Source organism: Sinohyriopsis cumingii, chromosome 12 (genome assembly GCF_028554795.1).
Source record: "Sinohyriopsis cumingii isolate HCF-2022 chromosome 12, ASM2855479v2, whole genome shotgun sequence".
Classification (NCBI taxonomy): domain Eukaryota; kingdom Metazoa; phylum Mollusca; class Bivalvia; order Unionida; family Unionidae; genus Sinohyriopsis; species Sinohyriopsis cumingii.
In genome coordinates this window covers 66,051,976-66,072,530 of record NC_142972.1, presented here as the reverse complement: position 1 = coordinate 66,072,530, position 20,555 = coordinate 66,051,976, and the positions used below count along the sequence as shown (strand labels likewise).

General features: G+C 36.2%; 2 protein-coding genes across 3 annotated transcripts in view; one reads left to right on the top strand and one right to left on the bottom strand.

Moving 5' to 3' along the window:
- The window catches only part of LOC149786614 (uncharacterized), a 109,105-nt gene extending 96,304 nt beyond the window's left edge, over nt 1-12,801 (bottom strand). For both annotated transcript variants that reach the window (XM_089977123.1, XM_089977124.1), the window contains exons 1-3: nt 12,770-12,801; nt 12,350-12,433; nt 5,972-6,306 (exon numbers count right to left, since the gene is read on the bottom strand). In XM_089977123.1, the coding sequence (XP_089833249.1) occupies nt 5,972-6,281 (310 nt within the window). In that variant the 5' untranslated portion in view covers nt 6,282-6,306; nt 12,350-12,433; nt 12,770-12,801. The remainder of the gene's footprint in view (nt 1-5,971; nt 6,307-12,349; nt 12,434-12,769) is intronic.
- Nucleotides 12,399-20,555, top strand: part of LOC149786613 (large ribosomal subunit protein bL21m-like) — an 82,537-nt gene continuing 74,380 nt past the window's right edge. The window contains exon 1 of the mRNA XM_089977126.1: nt 12,399-12,529. Within this exon, the coding sequence (XP_089833252.1) occupies nt 12,490-12,529 (40 nt within the window). The 5' untranslated portion in view covers nt 12,399-12,489. The remainder of the gene's footprint in view (nt 12,530-20,555) is intronic.

The window sequence follows — 20,555 nt, the reverse complement described above, 5'->3', positions numbered from 1 at the left end:
TTAATTTCCACCTCAGACAGGGCCTCATCCTTTTAAAGATGGTTACTCAAAAATATTAATTTTCACATCAGACAGGGCCTCATCCTTTTAAAGATGGTTACTCAAAAGTATTAATTTCCACATCAGACAGGGCCTCGTCCTTTTAAAGATGGTTACTCAAAAGTATTAATTTCCACATCAGATAGGGCCTCATCCTTTTAAAGATGGTTACTCAAAAATATTAATTTTCACATCAGACAGGGCCTCATCCTTTTAAAGATGGTTACTCAAAAGTATTAATTTCCACATCAGACAGGGCCTCGTCCTTTTAAAGATGGTTACTCAAAAGTATTAATTTCCACATCAGATAGGGCCTCATCCTTTTAAAGATGGTTACTCAAAAGTATTAATTTCCACATCAGACAGGGCCTCATCCTTTTAAAGATGGTTACTCAAAAGTATTAATTTCCACATCAGACAGGGCCTCATCCTTTTAAAGATGGTTACTCAAAAGTATTAATTTCCACATCAGACAGGGCCTCATCCTTTTAAAGATGGTTACTCAAAAGTATTAATTTCCACATCAGACTGGGCCTCATCCTTTTAAAGATGGTTACTCAAAAGTATTAATTTCCACATCAGACTGGGCCTCATCCTTTTAAAGATGATTACTCAAAAGTATTAATTTCCACATCAGACTGGGCCTCATCCTTTTATAGATGGTTACTCAAAAGTATTAATTTCAAGCTGCAGATCACTTTGTTAATTAAAGTTGTTTAATCATAATGTTCATGTATATCAGGGCTGAGCAAATTTTTTTTTTAACCACTAGTCCAGGACAAGTGGTTTCAGAAAATTCAGTAGTCCCACCTTTCTCTTCACTAGTCCCACCTTACTCTTCACTAGTCCCACCTTACTTTTCACTGGTCCCAAAATGGTAATCACTTGCCGATATTTGAAGAGACGTATGTATTTAATCCATAGAAGAAAAAAAAAATATACACTATAATTATTTCTTAAAAGAATTTAATTTTTCAAAAACTTTGGTTGTTATACATTTGGCTTCTTCAGGTTCATGTATATATGTTTTAGCTGATGGATTTGAAAATATGTCCATGTATATGTCTGCCACCTGCACCAGCACTAAGCCAGCAGTTGATAGCTGTGTCTGGGTTAAAGTCCTCAAACTCTGGTCCATTTGCAGAAACGTTCATTAGCATTTGTAAACTCTTTTGGTTTAAGGAATTCCTTAAAGAAGTCTTGATTAAGTTCATTGAACTAAATCCTCCTCCACATTCAGAAATAGCTACCGCACACTCAGTACCCGTCTTACGTTTTATCCCTCCATTTTCAAACAAATTTACCTTCTCCAAATTGCCGTTATTACCTTCCTTGCGAAAATAATTTAGCAAACTCATTTTATCCACAGGGTAACTATCAGCTTATAAAGTGGTCATAACATCAATTTTCTCTTTTAAATACGAACTAAAACAGCTCATTAAGTAGCGTAATTGTTTCGCTTCAAACACAATATCGCACGTGGAAGTTAATTGTCTGTATAATCAATTATAAATTAAAGAATCATTACTGTCATTTAATCAGTTCATAAAGGAAACCAACACTGATGTCGGTAAAGTATATTTCATTAATTTCATTACACTGACTCGCTGGATTAAAATCATAGTGAGCCGCTCGTTATGATCTAGATTGAGTAAACTCATTGTAACAAAACCGCTTACAACACTGCTAATTTATCATACTGGCTTTCTTTTGTTTGACAATTGATTTGCCGATAATTTGGTCACTTAGCCCAATATGCAGTCAAGCAGTAACATGATGTAAATGTACACATGAAGAGGGGTAGAATCAAGTCTTCAGTACACCCGGAGGGTATGATTGGCCAAATAAAGGTAGATATAGTGACTAAAGCACGAAAATAAGGACTAGCCCGACTTTTTTAAAAAGCACTTGTCCCGGACTTGGAAAATTTTACTTGTCCGACTTCAAAAATGACTAGTCCGGGATGTCGGGCTATGGGATTTGCTCAGCCCTGGATATGATGGCAACTTTTCTGCTTGTCGCTAGTCCTGATCATACCATTTCTAGCCACAATACATGTGTGTGTGTGTGTGTACCTGCATGAGTGTGTCTGAGATTTGGATTTTTAACATAGATTTTGAAAAACTTCAGTCATATCACTATGATGTTTGCAGTGTGGCAATTTATAGTGATATCTAGCACTGGGGCATGATGCCACAGACCTGTAGCATGATGATCCATCCAGTATCATTATCCTGACACCAGGCTGACCAGTCCAAACACTAACCTCATAATGCTAAGCACCCAGCAAGGCGTCTGTAAATGCCTATTTTATCAGCCTTTGGTATGAATCGGGGGGGGGGGGGGGGAGCAGGGGGTCGAACTCGCGATCTCCCGCATCCAAGGCAGATGATCCAACTACTAGGTCACCAGCGTAGTCAATTTTTGGTTGCTAATACAATACATACCACAAAATGTATTATCAAGTTAGCAAGCAATACATATTGTGTTATAGGAGTCATGACAACATACATAACATGATACAGATTATCCTATGTACTCACTTAACAGTTGAGTGAAACAGCAAACACCAAAGATCCTGATCAGCTACAGCATAATGCATCTGATGATCAGGGTCTTTGTTCTACTGAATTCTCCAAACATACTGCAATGACCTTGTTATGCAGGTGCATTATGCAATGGCAAATCTAGGTCTGTACAGTCTGCAACTGGACTCGACTTATAAGCGAGTACATATAGTACCGTGTCTGTACATCTTGGTATGTAAATGTCTATGTTGGTGTGTTGGGAATGTAGCAAGTATTACCTGAATATATTATGATGTCACATATTCTGCATATGGATTTGTTAATAGGTGATCAAATCCCATTACCCAACCTCCCAAGCTATTCAATATTTGAAATCTGACAAGTAAAATTTTCAAAGGCACTAGCCTGGGACAAGTACATTTATCTGATTTAAGAACAAGTCAGGCAAGTGCTAATTTTCATGCTTTATTGACTTTATCTATGTTTAAATGACTGTTCTTGACCCCCCCCCCCCCCCCCGCATACTGAATGCTTAAATCTACTGTTCTTCATTTATTCAATCACTTCTTGTGATATTAAGGTAAGTGGTCATTGACAACTGTTTCGTGCACCAATTCTATTACTGCTTGACTGTGCAATGAGCTAAGTGATACAATTATGAGCTAATCAAATACTACGAAGAAAAAATCTGATACAATTAATTAGCAATGTTTTAAGTGACCCTGTCATATTGTATTTATTCAAAGTTGTTAACCATTCAATTTCAATCCACAGACTGAATGCATTTTCAACTTGCCTGAACTCTATGACTTAGATGCAAGCATCACATCTAATTTGAGGTTATAAATGTACACCTTGCATTTGTCTCTTTTTGAAGCAGATATGAGAATACAAGTCCTAATTAGAGCCTTCAAATGTCAGTAGTCCATTTTATTATGTAATTATCCTTGTTTAGATGCATGTGCATGCATTGGTAAGTGCATATGTTGATGCATGAGTAATGTTGCACAGCTCCTCCAGTACCATCTGCAACAGACTCCTAAACACTAGGATATGACTGGGTGTGTATGATAATGAATTTTTATCATACCTTTAACAATTTTTCAGTCATATCACTATGATGTCTGCAGTGTGGCCTGTTTGAAGATGTTTAAACCTGTGGCATCATGCTGCAAACATGTAGCATCATATTCCACCCAGTCACATTATCCTCACACCAGGCCAACCAGTCGTAACACTAACCTTTTAATGGTAAGCACCTAGTGAGGCAGCTGTTAGCACAATTTTTATAAGTCTTTGGTAGGACTCAGCTGTGATTTAAATCTGCGACCTCCCGTATCTTGAGGTGGATGCTCTAAACACTAGGCCACTAGAGCAGTTGGGAAATGACTGGGGATAGTTTGTAGATATGCACAACAGTTTGGGATTTCAGATCAATCCTGCGGTTGTGGAACTTTGGGAATTAGGAATACATCTGCATACACATGCAATCGGGGAAGGAAACATATCGATAACTGAGAAGGATGCAGGGATACTGCTCATTCGCTGCAGGCTTCTAATGTTTCCTGTAACATTTTCCATTTTTTTATTTGAGGAAAAGTATACAAACCAAAACCTCCAGTGCAATACCTTCTCCATTTTTCTTATGTGCACTCTTTAAGACCATTTTCAGTGATGTTACTTTCCAACATTTTGAAATTAAAAGAAGTTGCATATAAAGTTGCTTTTTCCAAGGCAAAACATAAAAAAGATGACTGGTGGAACAAAATAATATTTTAGGACTTTTGACTTGAAAAAAGTCTTAAATTGCAAAATATAAGAGATAAAGTGTCAGGTTTTCTGCTGTTGATATAGCACAGTCACGTCCTTATCCAGTTGCATATCACCAAAAGAAGTAGCCAAAAGGATTTTTCAAGCCCTGAGACTAGACTCATTGAAAGTCATATGAATGGGCAAAAATGAAAGTAAGAAAGTTATTAAATATCTACCATATTTACTCAAGTCAAGTCAAACTGAAAACAACAAAGATCCTGATCTGCCGTATCATAATATGAATGCAGATCAGGGTTTATGACATTTGTCCTACTTATTTTTCCTAACAAACTGCACAGATCCAGATCTGTTGGTGCATTATGAGATGGCAGATCTGGGTCTGTGCAGTTTGCAGTTGGACTCATGATCAAGTACATACAGTATTTATAGGTTACTGCATTTCAACGAGTTTTTTGGCTGGAATACAGCATGACCTTGGGAGTGCAGTATATCCATCCGACAAAACGAGTTCATATTTTCCCATACAAATGCAGTAACCTTTTTATTATATGCTCATTTTCTTATTCTGCCTAAGGATTACTTATATAAACAAAATACACTACAAGAAACAATGTAAATGAATGAATGCCATATTCTAAACTAAATACACAAGCGCAGATTTATCATTATTAATGCACACATAACTCTGCCCAAATAAATTTGAACTTAAGTCTCGCGCTCAACATAATTTTCAAAAGAAAATGGCGTGTCTAGTTAAAATTGAAATTTGCAGTCATATTGTGAATGAATGCACTTTACAACTTTTCCATTTGATTTGGAATGAATATATTTTTGTATTTTGTTTCAATTCGACGAAAGTTTGTGATTTTGCAGTTTTCATCAGTGCAAATAATACATGAAATACATCGGATTGAAGTGGCGCGGGAGATGTGTGTTTACATCTGCAAGTGTGCTTGTTCTGTCACTGACTATTTGAAATCATTATGTGGGAAAAATATGAAGTGTTTCAATTGCAATTATCAAAATGACGCTATTGAATTTAATGTTTATTTCATTTTGAGTACAGTAAGGAAGATGTAATTGCACTTGGAATATAGTCGAAATTACAGTACAATTTCGAAATGTGTAATCAAGCTTGAGAACTCATGACATGGCTCATTTAATTCGGATTTGCAGAACTAAGAATGAGCATTCTGAGGAAATTCTGGACGTAAAACTGTAAGAATATTTTTTTTGCCATTCTTATTACCAGCTAAAGGAGACAGTTTATGCCTTTATAGCTTGCATGTTATTTGTAGGTACCAGGCAATTTTATGAAATCTGATGCCTATCACAAAATCTGAAACAATGTATCAAAAATTTAATGTGGAATGTAGCAAAACAGTTGGTATGCTGCAGTCCACGAAACATCTGCTTTAAATTAGTTAATTCAGAAACAAATTTAATCAACCAAAACATACTGCGTCTACTATGTGAATGTACATGATTTGTTTACAAAGTAGTTCCTAATACACTATTGGGCACACGTGTCCTGTGCGTGGGTGCAATAGGAAGGTGTGCAATATCGAAAAATACTGAACGATTCTGATAATGTAAAGTTAACGGGAAAAAAAATGCGCATATAATAATACCATTAGATGTTCTATGGCCCTGACTCCTATTTGCCTGTGCTGTCATGCTAAACTGGATATTCTGGACCATACGATAAACTTTTCCATTGCCATTTCCTCCTTTTGAAAGACTATATGGACCCAAAGTCTGTAAACTAGACAATGAGGGGGTCCTCTGTGTATTTCCTAATAATCTTCCTGATGAGGGAGAGCATGAACTGTTTTTTATATTTGGAGTTCCATTTAGATTAAATCTGTGCTTGGTTCTTGGTGTCACAACAAAGTCATCATCATCATCATCATCTGTGAACGCCATGCCTTTCTTCAACATAGCAGAAGAACTGGTAAATCATTCTCTAAAAAATAAAAATTTATAAAATATTAGAAAAAAAGGAAATACTGACAGAAATAAATAAAAAGTTATTTTGTGTTCCCTCATGATCTAACAAATAAACTACAGCATTATATGCCACTCCTCTCAGATTAACAGTGGGATTATCTTATTAAGATAACCTCAAACACAATTTCACTCCAAAGGTAATTTTACGCTAACTATATCCTTATCTATTTCACCTAAATTCCCACTTCTGTGGATAAGAAAAACTATGTGATTTAAACTTTCACAATCTGCCTTATAATTGTTTGCACCTGCAAACTTACCCCTCAGAAAGGGGTGCTGGAAATATTTTCCTTTTTCTTTTTTTAATCATGACCATGGTTCTTGTAATTTTCTGGAGTGCTCAGTTATCCATGGAAAATATGGATATTCCCATACAGTTTTCTATCATATACTCACACATAAATGTCATCCAACTGCACCAAAAAAAAACAGAGATCCTCACCTGCCATGACACAATACACAAGTAGGTCTGGGTCTATGTTGTTTTTTCTACTGATTACTCCAAACAAGCTCCAAAGTGATATATCTGCTAGTACATTATGCAATGGCAGATCTGGGTCTGTGCAGTTTGCAACTGGATCTGACCTACATGTATATGTAGTTGTTGTTGTTGTAGGCTTTAACGCCATTTTCCAGCACAAGATAGGCTATACATGGTGGCCAGTATAGCTAGTGGAGGAAGAACCCTGAAAAACACCGCGAAGAAACACCAACCCACAGCGAAGCTACAGGCAAGCTTTCTCACATACCCACATTAGCCGAACATGAGACTCGAACAAACACATACAGAGGTAAGATGGCAGTAATCCGGAACAGGCTTTAGACCACTTGGCCACTCAGGACCCTCAAGTATTATCTAAGTTCATATGTCAGGTTAAAAGAACTGAAAACTACTGGCATTTAATTAATCTGGCAATTACGAAACATATTCTGAAAAGAAGGTATTGAAAAAAATAATAGAATACAGGATATTATGACTTAGCAGGCAACTTGGCAATCATGTAATTCAGCAATTGAAAGAAATGTTAGTTTCAAATGCAATATTTCTGTCAGGCATTTCTCAAGGCATGTCATAAGAATGTCTGAAAAATAAAGTAGTTTGTCTATATGTACATACATATTGATTTATGCAAGTGTATAATATTCATCCTACACAGTTTAAGCTTGAAATTTGAGATCTAGATAAGTGAAAGTACTGTGCATAACGACTGCTCCTTCATTTGGGGGAAAGACTATTCTGAATCTAGAAATTGGGCAACAAGGAATGACTCATACTGCATTATATTTTTGGAAGCTACTGACATCCCACCCATTAATCATAAATATAATTGACATGAAAATGAGTGGCCAACATTGGCCTATTGTGTGTTTAGCCACCTTTTCACTGATTTAGTCCAGAGTTATGTTTTCCTTGCTTGATCCCAAACAATGAGGCATGTCTGTGGTGAGGTCATGTGACACACTATCATTAAAAGATATCTGACTAGCTAGAGCTTCAGTAAAATATCTCCAGTGGTTCAAAAGTTGAACTCCAGACAATGATACTGTTACAAAATTACATTTTCCTTTGACATGACTTCGAGGAAGATAATGGCAGACATGAATGGTATGTGAAAATATCTATAAATAATATACTTGATGTACCTGAAATCAAAGAGATGTAAATCACTGTTCTTCAAGCCCATTCTTTTGATCACAATTATCTTGCATGAAAAGAAAAATTCACGCCCCTCTCTTCAGACCTTTGGAGCAATGAAAGAACAATGTTTTTTACATCTATGAATGCCCAGTATACTGTAAATTTAACAAAATGAATTCTCAAAATTGTGCTTTATTTACAACTTTTCAAGAAATGTCATCAAAATGGGCAAGCAAACAGTAAACCTATCAAACATCAACACTATGTACATAGCCTACAAAGTTTTAAAAACAATTCTCTAAGCAGCATGGGAGAATAAGAAATACTGAGATGAATTCTCACAATACTCCTTTTTTTTGGACAAGTTATCAAGAAATATCCTCAAAAGCCAGGTCAAGAAAGACAAGAGTCATTCAAAGTGACTGACAACTCTCCTGACTGAAATTAATTTCCAGGAATTCAAGACAATTCTTCCTTAACTAGTGAGTGCTAAAAATATTTCTTTTATCTGATAGGACCATTCATTTATGTGTACCAAGTAAAAAGATTATCAAGAGATTTTTCTTTTAAAACCCATCTGAGACAGCAATACTGGATGTCCGAGCTGTACCATTTTCAAGTTCATATAAACTAAATCCTACTAATACCCCATTCCGAATTTTTCCTTTTAAAGGAATGTCCACAAGAAAGGACCCAAGGAAAAGAACAAAACCTTATTCCAGATCTGCACCAGGCTCACATCTAGCCTACAAAGTTTCATTAATCACCCAAGCAATGTGTGAGAAGATACAATGTGCTGAATTCTCAAAATACCCATGTTTTTAACATTTAGGAAATGTCCTTCAAAATGGGCCAGAGGAAAACAGATAAGCAAGCACTTATTGCTGATCTACACCAAGTTTCAAGCTTATGACATTTCACTAAAATCCTCCAGACAGTGTGGGTTGAGATGCAATAACAAGCTTCATTATGGATGGAAACATGAACAAATTAACAAACAGTGCATGCTAAGAGGTGATGACAGATTGAATTACAGATGGAAATACTTGCAGATTGATAGCAGACACAACTGTGTTAACAGGCAATAGAGGTACATGGTGTTACCCACATGCCAGTGACAACAGTATTTTTTGTTGGTACATACTAGTTTTTCACTGTACCAGTACTTTGAAAGTTTCTGTTAGTACAAAATGTACGGAAATTTCCAAGTAATCTTTTTACAAATTTAATGATGATAGCAGCATGTTTTTATTTGTCATGACAAAATAATCCAAAAAACGTTTTACTTTTTTACAAAACAGTTACATATAACGGAAGCAAATTTTCAATATTACAAATAGAATTATATTTATGATCCTTTAATCACACCTGTTATGTATGATAATAAATTGGCCAAACTAAATGTTAAGAAAATAGTCAGTCCAAATCTGAATGTTGGAAAATTTATTTATTATTTATTTACAGGAGTATTTTAAAGTATTCCTTTGTAAGACTTGAAATATACCAAGATTTTCAGGACAGCATTTTGTTACATCATTCTCTTTTATTTAATATTTTCTCATTTCTTCAGTAAGCATGGTCTATATATGTATTCACTGGCCCTATCTGATATATATATATATATATATATATATATATATATATATATATATATATATATATATATATTCCCATGTGTATGCATCCCACTCAAAGTTTCCCTGCTTATTATATCAATAGTGAGGCTGAGTAAATTGCAGGCTTCAGTTTCAAGAATTCCTATTCTCTCTAATGTCAGCATAACGTGTTTCACAGGTGTCATTTATAAATGCTGAATGATCCCACTTTAGTCACAGTTTTTAATTTACAATTTATACAATAATTAACACACAGCAATTTCATCTACTATAAAGTTCTGGTCATTTAATTTTTATGATATTGCATGAGGGGTGCAATTTTCTTTTTGAGCTGAGATATTTTTATTTCCCTTTATCAGAATATAATTTGTTTTCTTTAAATAATATAATGGATATAATATGGCATTATTTTTCTGTAATTCAAATCAAGATATTTTTCCTTCTATTGACAAAACAAAAAGACATGCCTGGCCCCTGGCCCAGAAAAATAACTTTGTTTTTGTATGCATATTAAAAAAAGCATGAAATAACAATGGCGAAAATAACTGAACTGGAATAGGATTGAATGCCTGGCAGACTCAGACCTTGTGAAATATACCTAAAAGATAAACAATGGAATACACACATACCTGCTTTATTTTAATAGTTATTTCTATTTTTGCATACATTAGTTATTATTATAATATGAGATTCACAGAATATAGACACATGACACTAGATTATTTTATTGTTTAGTACATGACTTACCTAGTACTGTTAGATTAAAAACCTATATATGGTACAAAGATAAATTCAGATAAATCTAATAAAAGCATCAACATATTCAAACAATATATATTTACAAAAACATTTTACTGTATGGGCCCTATTTTTATGATTTTTTTCCAGTGTTAGTAATTGTATTACAATAAAACCTGTTTTGAGAGACCTCTACTATAAGTGATCACCCGTCATTTACAAACACTTAATTTTCAGATATACAAACAGTGTTGTGAGCAATGCAAAATGCAACCAGCTCCCATGATTTTTGGGCAAAATATGAATTTCAACACTGATAGGAATGTCCACATCACAAAAAGACCTTAACCCAACTGACTTTTAGTCCCCAGTAGTGGCAGCAGGCAAAGTGCAGATTGTTGTAAATAACTCTCATATTAATAACCATATTGCAAAAACGGAGGCAAATACCACTGACCTTTATTAATCTTTTTGTAACCAGACCACTTATAAAGTAAATATCATTGTAACCAAGAAAAAAAATGCTGCTGGCTACCAGTTTCCTATATTTTACAGGTCATGCTGGTGGTGTCACTTATTATACTCTTTACACTAGATTAAAATACATGGCACTCATTGTCGCTGTATTGCATACGTTATCATGTGAATACCGACTGAGTATGAAAAAAAATCATGGCCGTAACCAGTTGTTTCTGTCACAATGACAAATCTTTTGTAAGGGATTTAATGTAGTGGTCGATGCACATCGTTTGTCTTTGGGTTAATCCATAACACCTGGAATAAATGAGATATAGCCAATAATACTAATAAGTAATAATCATTTTACAGAGTTGATTGGCACTGTTTAAGGGTTGTATTGGTTGCTTTGTTTCTTTGTTATGTTACACACACCAAGCCATCCTCAGTTCACCTTATGCAGCCAGTTACACCCTTTGTTTACAAAGTTAATGCATTTATGTCATTGGTTAATTAAGTCAGGTTTGATGCCCTGTTCCTATAGGGGAAACGTTTGGCTTACTCAGGTTTTATCCTTCATCTTGCCTTACAAGTGTCTAATTTTGTCATCATAAAATTTCTAAAAAGAATCTTGGAAATGCTTGGGAATACGTGTCAACATGTTATTGGTTATAAGTATTTAGGTTTTACCAAAAAAAGCAGACTAGAAGAATTCTTTTTGCTACCAAAGACAAAGGTCTAAAAAGATAAAAACTGAGTCAATCACCTACTCTAATGAGTCAGCTGTATTTTAATGGTTAAATGACAGGGATGATGTCATGCCGAAATTATCAATAATAGAGGAATGAATTAATGTCATAAAAAAATGAAGTCAACTTATGCATAAATATTACCTTATTTAACTGTACAATTCATGTGCAAATATATGTATGTGTGATCTTCAAATATAATGCGAATGCTTTGTGATAGTGTATATTTCTATATAAAATTATTTCCCGATTAATATATGCAATATTTTAAGAAGAACCACCAATAAAATTACAGTGTATGTAAAGTAATTGCGTGCATTTTACTTCGTAATATGTTGAATTTCGAACTGGTCCTTTGCACAAAACTGTTATGAGCGACCATCTATCCCAAAGTAGAGAGAATACTTTTTGTTGTAATAGTTGCGGTGTCTCACTTCACTGTATTTCTGTAATGCTATTTTTGCACAATGGTGAATGAGCTGCGTTGAAAATGCTTTTCTTTTCAACTGGTATGTAAAATAAACAGCATAATATTTGTTTAATTTAACCCGTAACACAGAACTATGCTATTATCTCTCGCAAAATCGGGATTTTGTTTTCGTTAAATGCAGCTTCGCATACCTGGAAAAACCCGTTCGACTACAGCCTTTTTTGAATCGAGAAATGTGAGTTACCATTTTTTAAACACATGTTATTTTACCCCAGTATTAATATTCTTTAATTTTCAAATGCAACAAGCATTTACTTAGGCATTACACTTAGAATTTAAGTCAAGTCAAAACATTAGAAATGCCTTCTGACCTCTTCCTTCCTTTTCGTTGAAGGGCTGCGTTCGATTTCAGACGGAGTAGTAACATCAGAATCCAGATTTCTAATCGAACGCACCTGCAAAAACACAGAATTACATCAAGAACAAACTAGTTTTTTGAAATATCCAAAACATGACTCGTAAGATGATAGCAAGAAAAGGAACAAGAAAGTGTAAGTTTTGTGTAAACCATCTTGTATTCTTGTGTTGAATTTTTAAAGTTTTATTTATTTAGTTACATTCACTGCTCATGCGCACATTGTGAGACATGGGTGAGTTTAGGAATATCTCATTCAGCTGGCAACTGAAATAACGGTGCTTTCCTACAAAGTAGTCACAAATGTTTTAGTCAGACTTTACTTGCTCTGGTGTATTTTGTCCAATAAATTCAAATTCTCGTAAAAGAAATGGACCTGTTTTCAAGTTTCGTTGGCCTACATTTCAGTTGACTGGAAAGCGATGAAAGCCGGGGATACCGAAATTGGGTCAAGTTGAAATATTATTCTTTAACGAAACGAATAAAATAATATTATGCCTATTGGAACTATATAAAGCAAGGTTTCGTTTTGTTCAGGAACACTCTCTAACAACATCCAGCTAACAACAATCGTAACTCAACCGAATAACTAACACCACCACCTAGGTGACAGCTCCATCAAAATAATCGTCATACCCGCAACACCCCAAATTAATATGTATAAGCTGGTCTAAAATACACCACCAGGGCCACCCACAACACAAGATAGCACCCAAGACAAGATTATATAAGGCAGTCTCAAAACCCAAACACTATCAGGTCCGGCAGCACAAGGCTGCAAACTAAACCGAATTAGCAATTAAGACCCCAAATAAACAATTAACAATAACCACTACGCTTTTATCAGCAAAAAGTGGACAAAAAAAAAAACAAAACAATACCAGCAGGGCCCTCCACATCAAGTGCCAACTTCACAACCATAGCTGTCAACCTAGACTCTAAGAACTATTACTCTAACCAGCTCTCTAACAACAACAGCACAGAGTTGTTTATTCAAAATTCAAAGACGAAATTTAGACCATGGATACCCTGATGTCTAAAGCACTAACGACCTGTGTCATAGGCCCACCTCCGAACCTCAGCCTGACCTCCTTTACCACGAACAGAGGGTGCACGCCCAAACAAGCAGCAAAGCGACCCTAGGTTGGGTCCAATCCCCCTAGTCACAATATCATAGCAACTGAAAACAGAGTGCGTGTTGGGTCTAATCCCACTCATCTTGGCTCTACACTCAGATCGACAGGCACTCAATGGTACATCGAACTGACGGCCAAATTAATAAGTGTTCTGTAGCAGCAGAGAGGGTGAACAGACCACTTAAGGGAATGGTCACCCTTGTGTTTTACCAAAAAAAAATAGTGACCACTCATAGAGGTCAATTACCACGTCTACGATTATTGTTTGTCCCAAACAGAACCGTAGACGCCCCTCTCTGCTGCTATCAATATTGGGAATCATCATCTGAATCATGGGAATCTTCATCTGTTTCATCTTTATTTGTTTCATCTTTATTTGTTCTATGTTTCAAGTAATATTCAAGTTCTGATGGTGGTTTTTCTACTTTTGGATTTATGTTTTTTCTTTTTATGTAATAGTTCATCAAACTTCTGTATTCCTCTTCTGCTGATATTAATTAAATTATTATGTTATAATAAAAATGGTACATCCAGAATCTCATACTGCAAGAACAGCACGAGAACGATTAGAAGCAATTAAAAAATTTCTTCCTGTCAAAGACTCATTTAGAAAAAATCTACAAGCGCAGCAAGAAGCAAAAGTTGAGTATGAAGAAGACACTAAAAAACTATTTAAACCCGTCACTGCAGCTACTGAGAAAGTTGCAACTGTCATCAAAGAAGATCTTCTTCCGGTATCAGAAAAAATAGCAAGAAGAACCAAACAGACAAAGAAGATTTTACGAGACCTTCCAACTGGCATAGCCGCGGCTCAGCCTCCACCTGTTGATGAGGAAATACTTGAAGGTATTGAAGAACTTCGTACCGAAGTCGCCGATGTGAGAAAAAAACTTGCATCTAAATCCAAATCAGGAGGAGAAAACGTAGAATTAATTGCAAAATTTAACGAAGGAGTTGTTGAGGAAATTAGAAAAACTGAAAGAGAGAGATTACCTAAAGCAATATTAAATAGTATATCTAATAAATCTAGTATTTTAAAACCCCGTTATGAAAAAATAAATGATGATAATTTCATCAAGTGGATATATCGCGTATATTACAACAAAAAACAAGCTAGAGGTCTAGAATACGAAAGACTTAAAGAGGACGTAAAAAGACTTTATAGAGAGAGACTGGAACAACTAGAACAAGGAGAGTCCTCCCAGTATCAGCTTCCTCCACCTCTGCAACAAGTAGAACAACAACAATCTTCGCCGCAGCAAAGGTTGAAGTCGGAACTTAAAAGGACTAAAGAGTCACTTAAATCACCCTCCTCGAAGAAAATTCCTTCACCTTTACGTAAAATTTCTGCACCGAAAATGACATTTACACCGACAGGTTCACCACGTGGATTTCGAGAAGGTTCACCCCCGGCCACCACTGAAGTACTTACTCCGGTAATGCAACCACCAGTATTTAAAACACCTCAAGATGAACCTAAAACAGGATCTGGTTTATGTCCTGATAATATCATCAATGACGTATCACGGTTAGAAGTTCTCATAGGAGGAAAACGTGCTGGAAATAATTCACCAGAAATAACCAATGAAGCAGCTGATATTTGTCGGCGACTATTTCAAGGTGGTATCATGGATATTGGCGTTTACCGAGAACTTATTGATGAGCTCGTTGATGACTAGTTGTTAGATAAATGGTAAATAAAATAAGATGATTGTGCATGATAATCATCGTAAACCCACACAGGTTAGAGCGGTAAACTCACGATTACCAATCTATGAAGCAATTTACGGAAATGGACTTGGTGATGTCATTCGAGGATTATTCACGAGGATAGCTCCAAAAGTATCACCTGTTGCAAAACAATTATCGATGAAGTCTATTGATATTGTTCGTGATAAAGCTCCTGGAGCAATTGTCAATGTTGCTGGTAAGGCGTTTTCGGCAATCAAAGAAAGACTAGCACGATTATTGCGACGAAAACAACAACCACCGGTGAAACTGGCAAGTACTGAGGTGATGCCCGCGGACGTAAGTAAAATAATAAATCAGGCTGCAAATCAAAAACTAGCGGCGATATCTGAAGAAGCAGAAAAAATATAACAGCAAATTTGATAGCAGGAAGTGGTCTTCGTCGACGATGATCATCATTTGGAAAAATGGTAACTATAATAAAAATGTTCAGGCGCGAATCAGACCCAGCATTTGATATGGAGGCACCTGTCCTTAAGTACGAGTCAGTACGTGATTATCAATTTTATTCCTATGACGCAAGACTACCAAATCAGCGGGGGAGAATCGAATTACAGGTTCATGATACGAGTAGATATTTCTTGCCCGCTGAGGCGTTTATTGAAGTAGAAGGTAGACTTGTAACGAATGTTGTAGCTAATACGCCATATGCTGCTAATTTGCGTGTTGGTTTTGTCAACAACGGGATCATGGCACTGTTTGATAGCGCCACATACATGATTGATGGAAAAAATATTGAATCAATTCAGAAGGATGTCGACGTTGCTACAACAATAATTGGTCTGGCGAGATATTCTGACGACTTTACAAGATCGGCTGGTCCAACAATGATGTTTGCTAAGGATATTACCAACAACGCTGATCATGTTCAGTATACCAAAGTACGGACACCACAAAATACTGCAGTTAATCCACAACCAGTTGATTTTGAGCACGCAGACAGACCAGGTGCTGAGTTTGATATTATAAAAAGTGTTAATGCGACTTACAACCTAGGATTTGCAACACGCCGAGCAGCGCTGTCGGGAGATAGTAGAAATTTTTCGTGTGCAATTCCATTATCACACATCTTTGGATTTTGCAGAAATGTTAGAAAGGTCATCTTTGGAGCTAAACACACAATTGTGCTCGTAAGAAAAGGTGATGATAATGATGCAATCTGGCGAGGTGCTGGTGTTGGTGAAGGTAAAGTAAATATATCAAAACTTTCATTGTGGATGCCAGTAATGACTCCATCTATTACTGAAGAACAAAAATTACTATCTTTTATGGATCAAGGCGATAAATCATTGCTATCATGGTTAACAGTAACCACAGATGCTGCTCAAAGCAATATTAATGGTTTATTTACATGGCATATAGCATCACAACAGGGTGTTTCTGCACCACGACATATTTTTATTGCACTACAAGATAATGCTCGAACGAATAATCAAGAACGTTCACATATGATATTTGATAACCTTGGAGTTAATGAAGTTTCTTTACGGATAAATGGACATCAAGAACCAGCCGAGGATATACAACTAAATTTTGATCAAAATCATGTAGCGCGCGCATATCATCGTTTGATGTCATTCATGGGACGTGATCAAAACGTGGATACCGGGTTGCAAATATCACAACTAGATTTTACAGGTCTATATCCGATTTATTATTTTTCACTAGAACATCTTGATTTATCCAAACAATCTGTTGTTGATATACACTTTCGAGCTCATGTTACTAACCCTCCTCCTGATATACCCGGTCGAATGAGGGTCGTTGATGCACCGGTAGAAAATCTTTGATCGTGTTATTTAGAAAAATATATTTTATATAAAAATGTCGTATGGTCATGTTAATGTTACTCTGACTCCTGGTCAGGTAAAAAAGCTTCAAACAAAAACCGCCAACAAATGCGGAACTAAAATATCACTAAAACGAGATCAGATTGGTGGTGGTCCAAACAAATTATCGTTGACAAATAATCAGATTAAACATTTCAATAAAGCCCTAGAATCAAAAACTGGAGTTCAATTCCATCTCTCCCCCGGCGCCATCAAAGACATGGTTAAAACGGGTGGTATATTTCCACTTCTTGCGGCCATTCCGGCATTAATAGCTGCAGCTGCTCCAGCCGTAGCAAAAGCGGCCGCGTTAGGTGCTGTTGGAACAGCCGCTGGAATGGCACTAAAGAAAGCAACAGGGCAAGGATACAAAAAAAAGGGACGCGGTCTAAGATTACCGGGATCTCGTTGGGGGAGAGGCCTAAGGCTTCCAGGGTCATTTCGTTAGACGTTCCAGCATCAAATTTTGATTTACTTGATGCTGCAAAAAAATTAAAAATATCTGCCTTTAGAGGTGTTTTTATGCGAGATCAATTACCGAAACAACCAAACAAACTAGAAACAGGTATTATTAATCTTGACAAACGTTCCGGACCCGGTACTCATTGGGTATCATACGCGGTTGATCCGCGTGGAATTGTTTATTTTGATTCGTACGGGTTAGCTCCACCTGTTGAATTTATCAAGTATGTCGCACCACTCCACACAACCAGAGGTTCCAAAGTTTGGTATTCAACGCTACCCACACAAACAATGACAGATCCGCCAATATGCGGCCGTGAAGTAATTAATGTACTCGACGCTATATCAAAATCATCCAGGCCGCCACATAAAGTCGTGCACGATTATACAAGCAACCGATTTGTTGCGCGTAAAGCGTTTTAAATAGATCTTGGATCATATATAATGGTTGATATTTACGGAAGATCTTCTACTAGTAAGAAAATAAAATCCGACGTTGATCTGTCAAAGTATGCGACTAAAGATGACCTCGCTGATATTATGAACCTTGCTGGAGTTAATCCAGATGAGGTTGTTATTTTTCAAGATCGATATGGTAAACTAAAAACCAGCAATATCAAATGGAATGATATAGTCCGGCGAGTACTCGGTGCAGTTACAGATAATATTCCCGTGTTTACTGATAGCGGCAAAATCAGAGATTCAAGTGTATCATTAGCAACAATTAGAAATGAAATTGAAAGAAGTGTTGCTAATCGCGTGAGAAACACCGGTGACACGATGACAGGTGAACTCAGCATGAACGGAAATAAAATAGTAGTTTTAAGAGATCCAACATCTGACGAAGACGCAGCAACAAAAAAATACGTCGACGTCAACTATGGCACCGTAGATAATAAATTATCCACGTTACGGGCCGAATATGATGTTCACGTAACCGGTTTTTCAAGGTTCCGAAGAAATTTTCAAAAAACCGATGAATCTATAGATAAATTCCTCGGTACTCCACACGTCATTGACATGAAACTCGTTGATATCAAAAATAACCTAGACACGATCAAACGAACACAGCAAGACGTCGTAGCGGGAATTCCTGAGATTGTCAACAAAACAAATTTGATTAAAATTTCAGCTGCAATAACTCCCGGGCATATTACAAACATCGTATGCACGGTATCATCGGGATTTGCAACATGGTCGCAGCAAAATAAAACTATCAAATATACCGCAACAGTCACTGGCGTGTACAGGCTGTCTGTGTTCAGTTCTGCAAAATTTGAAATATTTACAACGTTTCCATGGCGCCATTCAACTGATAAGTTTTCCGGGGTTGTATCTGTTATATTAAATAGCGGAACCGAGGAGGAATTTATTTTGGAAGCAGTTGATAATACATTAAACGCAACATCTTACTGGTGGTGTTTGGAATTTGTAGCTGAAACACCTCAATTGGTTACTGCATAAAAATATATATGGACGGTGCACAATACAGATACAATCAAGCGCGTGAATGGCAGGCTGCGTTAAAAGATCAAGTCGATCAATATACAGTAAAAGTAAAAAAATATCGACGACGATTGGTTATCGTTGATGTGATTGTTTATTCAGTATCAGCTGTTGTTGCTGGAACCGGTGTAATATTATCAGCGTTGACAACGATGGCACCAGTAGCTGTAACTGTTTGTATTTCAGCAGCAACAACTATTGCAGGTGTGCTTAGTATCATCACAAAAAAAATATGTACTTGTACGAACGAAAAATTATCCGATTACACAATAAAATTACATACAGCGACGGTGGCATACTCGAAATTATCCTCGTTGTTATCAGCGAGTCTCAGTGATGGAATTATATCTGATTTCGAATTTTCAATGATGACCAAAATATACGATGAAGGTATTAAAGATACAAGTATCAATAATGACAGAATTACTCCAGCAGATCGTGACCAACACAACTCCGTCAAAGATAACGATGATCTCGGTAAGTTCAACTAATCCTGAATTTAGTGTTAATTTTCCAACTGCAATTCCAGTAAAAGAAATAGCACTAGCACAATTACGAGTATATTACAGCTGGCCAAATATCAGATCAAAATCATTTCATGATACACCAGCAAATAATTCGCTCGTATTTACTAACAACAACACACCCGATGGAACACCTGACTGGGTTGTTGTTGGAATACCAACCGGCAGTTATGAGATCGAACAAATCAGTGAGGAATTTGCGCGTAGAATAAAATCAATAACAGGAAAGGAATCAAAAATATCAATAAACGTTCATGAGCCGACGTTGTCCTCGACGATTGAAATAAACTCGCCTGATTATGCCGTTGATATTTATCAATCTTCAATCAGATCCGTACTAGGTTGGCCTGAAATATCACCACCGATAACACCGATACCACCAGAACCAACTCGGGATGATTTTACGTCAAAGACCAGTCTTCGTCATGATATTAAAATGAATTCAGAATGGTTAGATTACATAGAAGTAAAACCAGGATGGAGGGGGGGGGGGGAGTACCTGTATATGATCCTAGAGCTCTTTTGTATAATCTTAATGAACGTGTTATTGCTTTGAATATTGATTCTATATTTGCTTCAATAAACTTAGACCATGAAATACAGGTAAATAATTTACGTGATAGTTTTCAAGAGTATTTATTTGATTCAACATCTGCGCGCGATAATATTATTAGGTACATAGAAGTTTTAAATTATATAGTTAATTCTTCTGAAGTTATCTATAACAGAATTAGAGATATGGTTCTTAAGTCATCTAGCGATTATAAAAAATCCTTCGCAACCAAGTACAAAATACCCGAAGCTGACATTGTAACGTTTAAGTTTCCCGATTATAATCCGGATAAATTAAGAAAATCTGTCAATGATGTCATTGATGAGTTTTTTCCTAAAATACTCGATGCATGGAGAAAAATAGCACCACCAGCAACCGTTCTCAGATATGATAATGATCCACA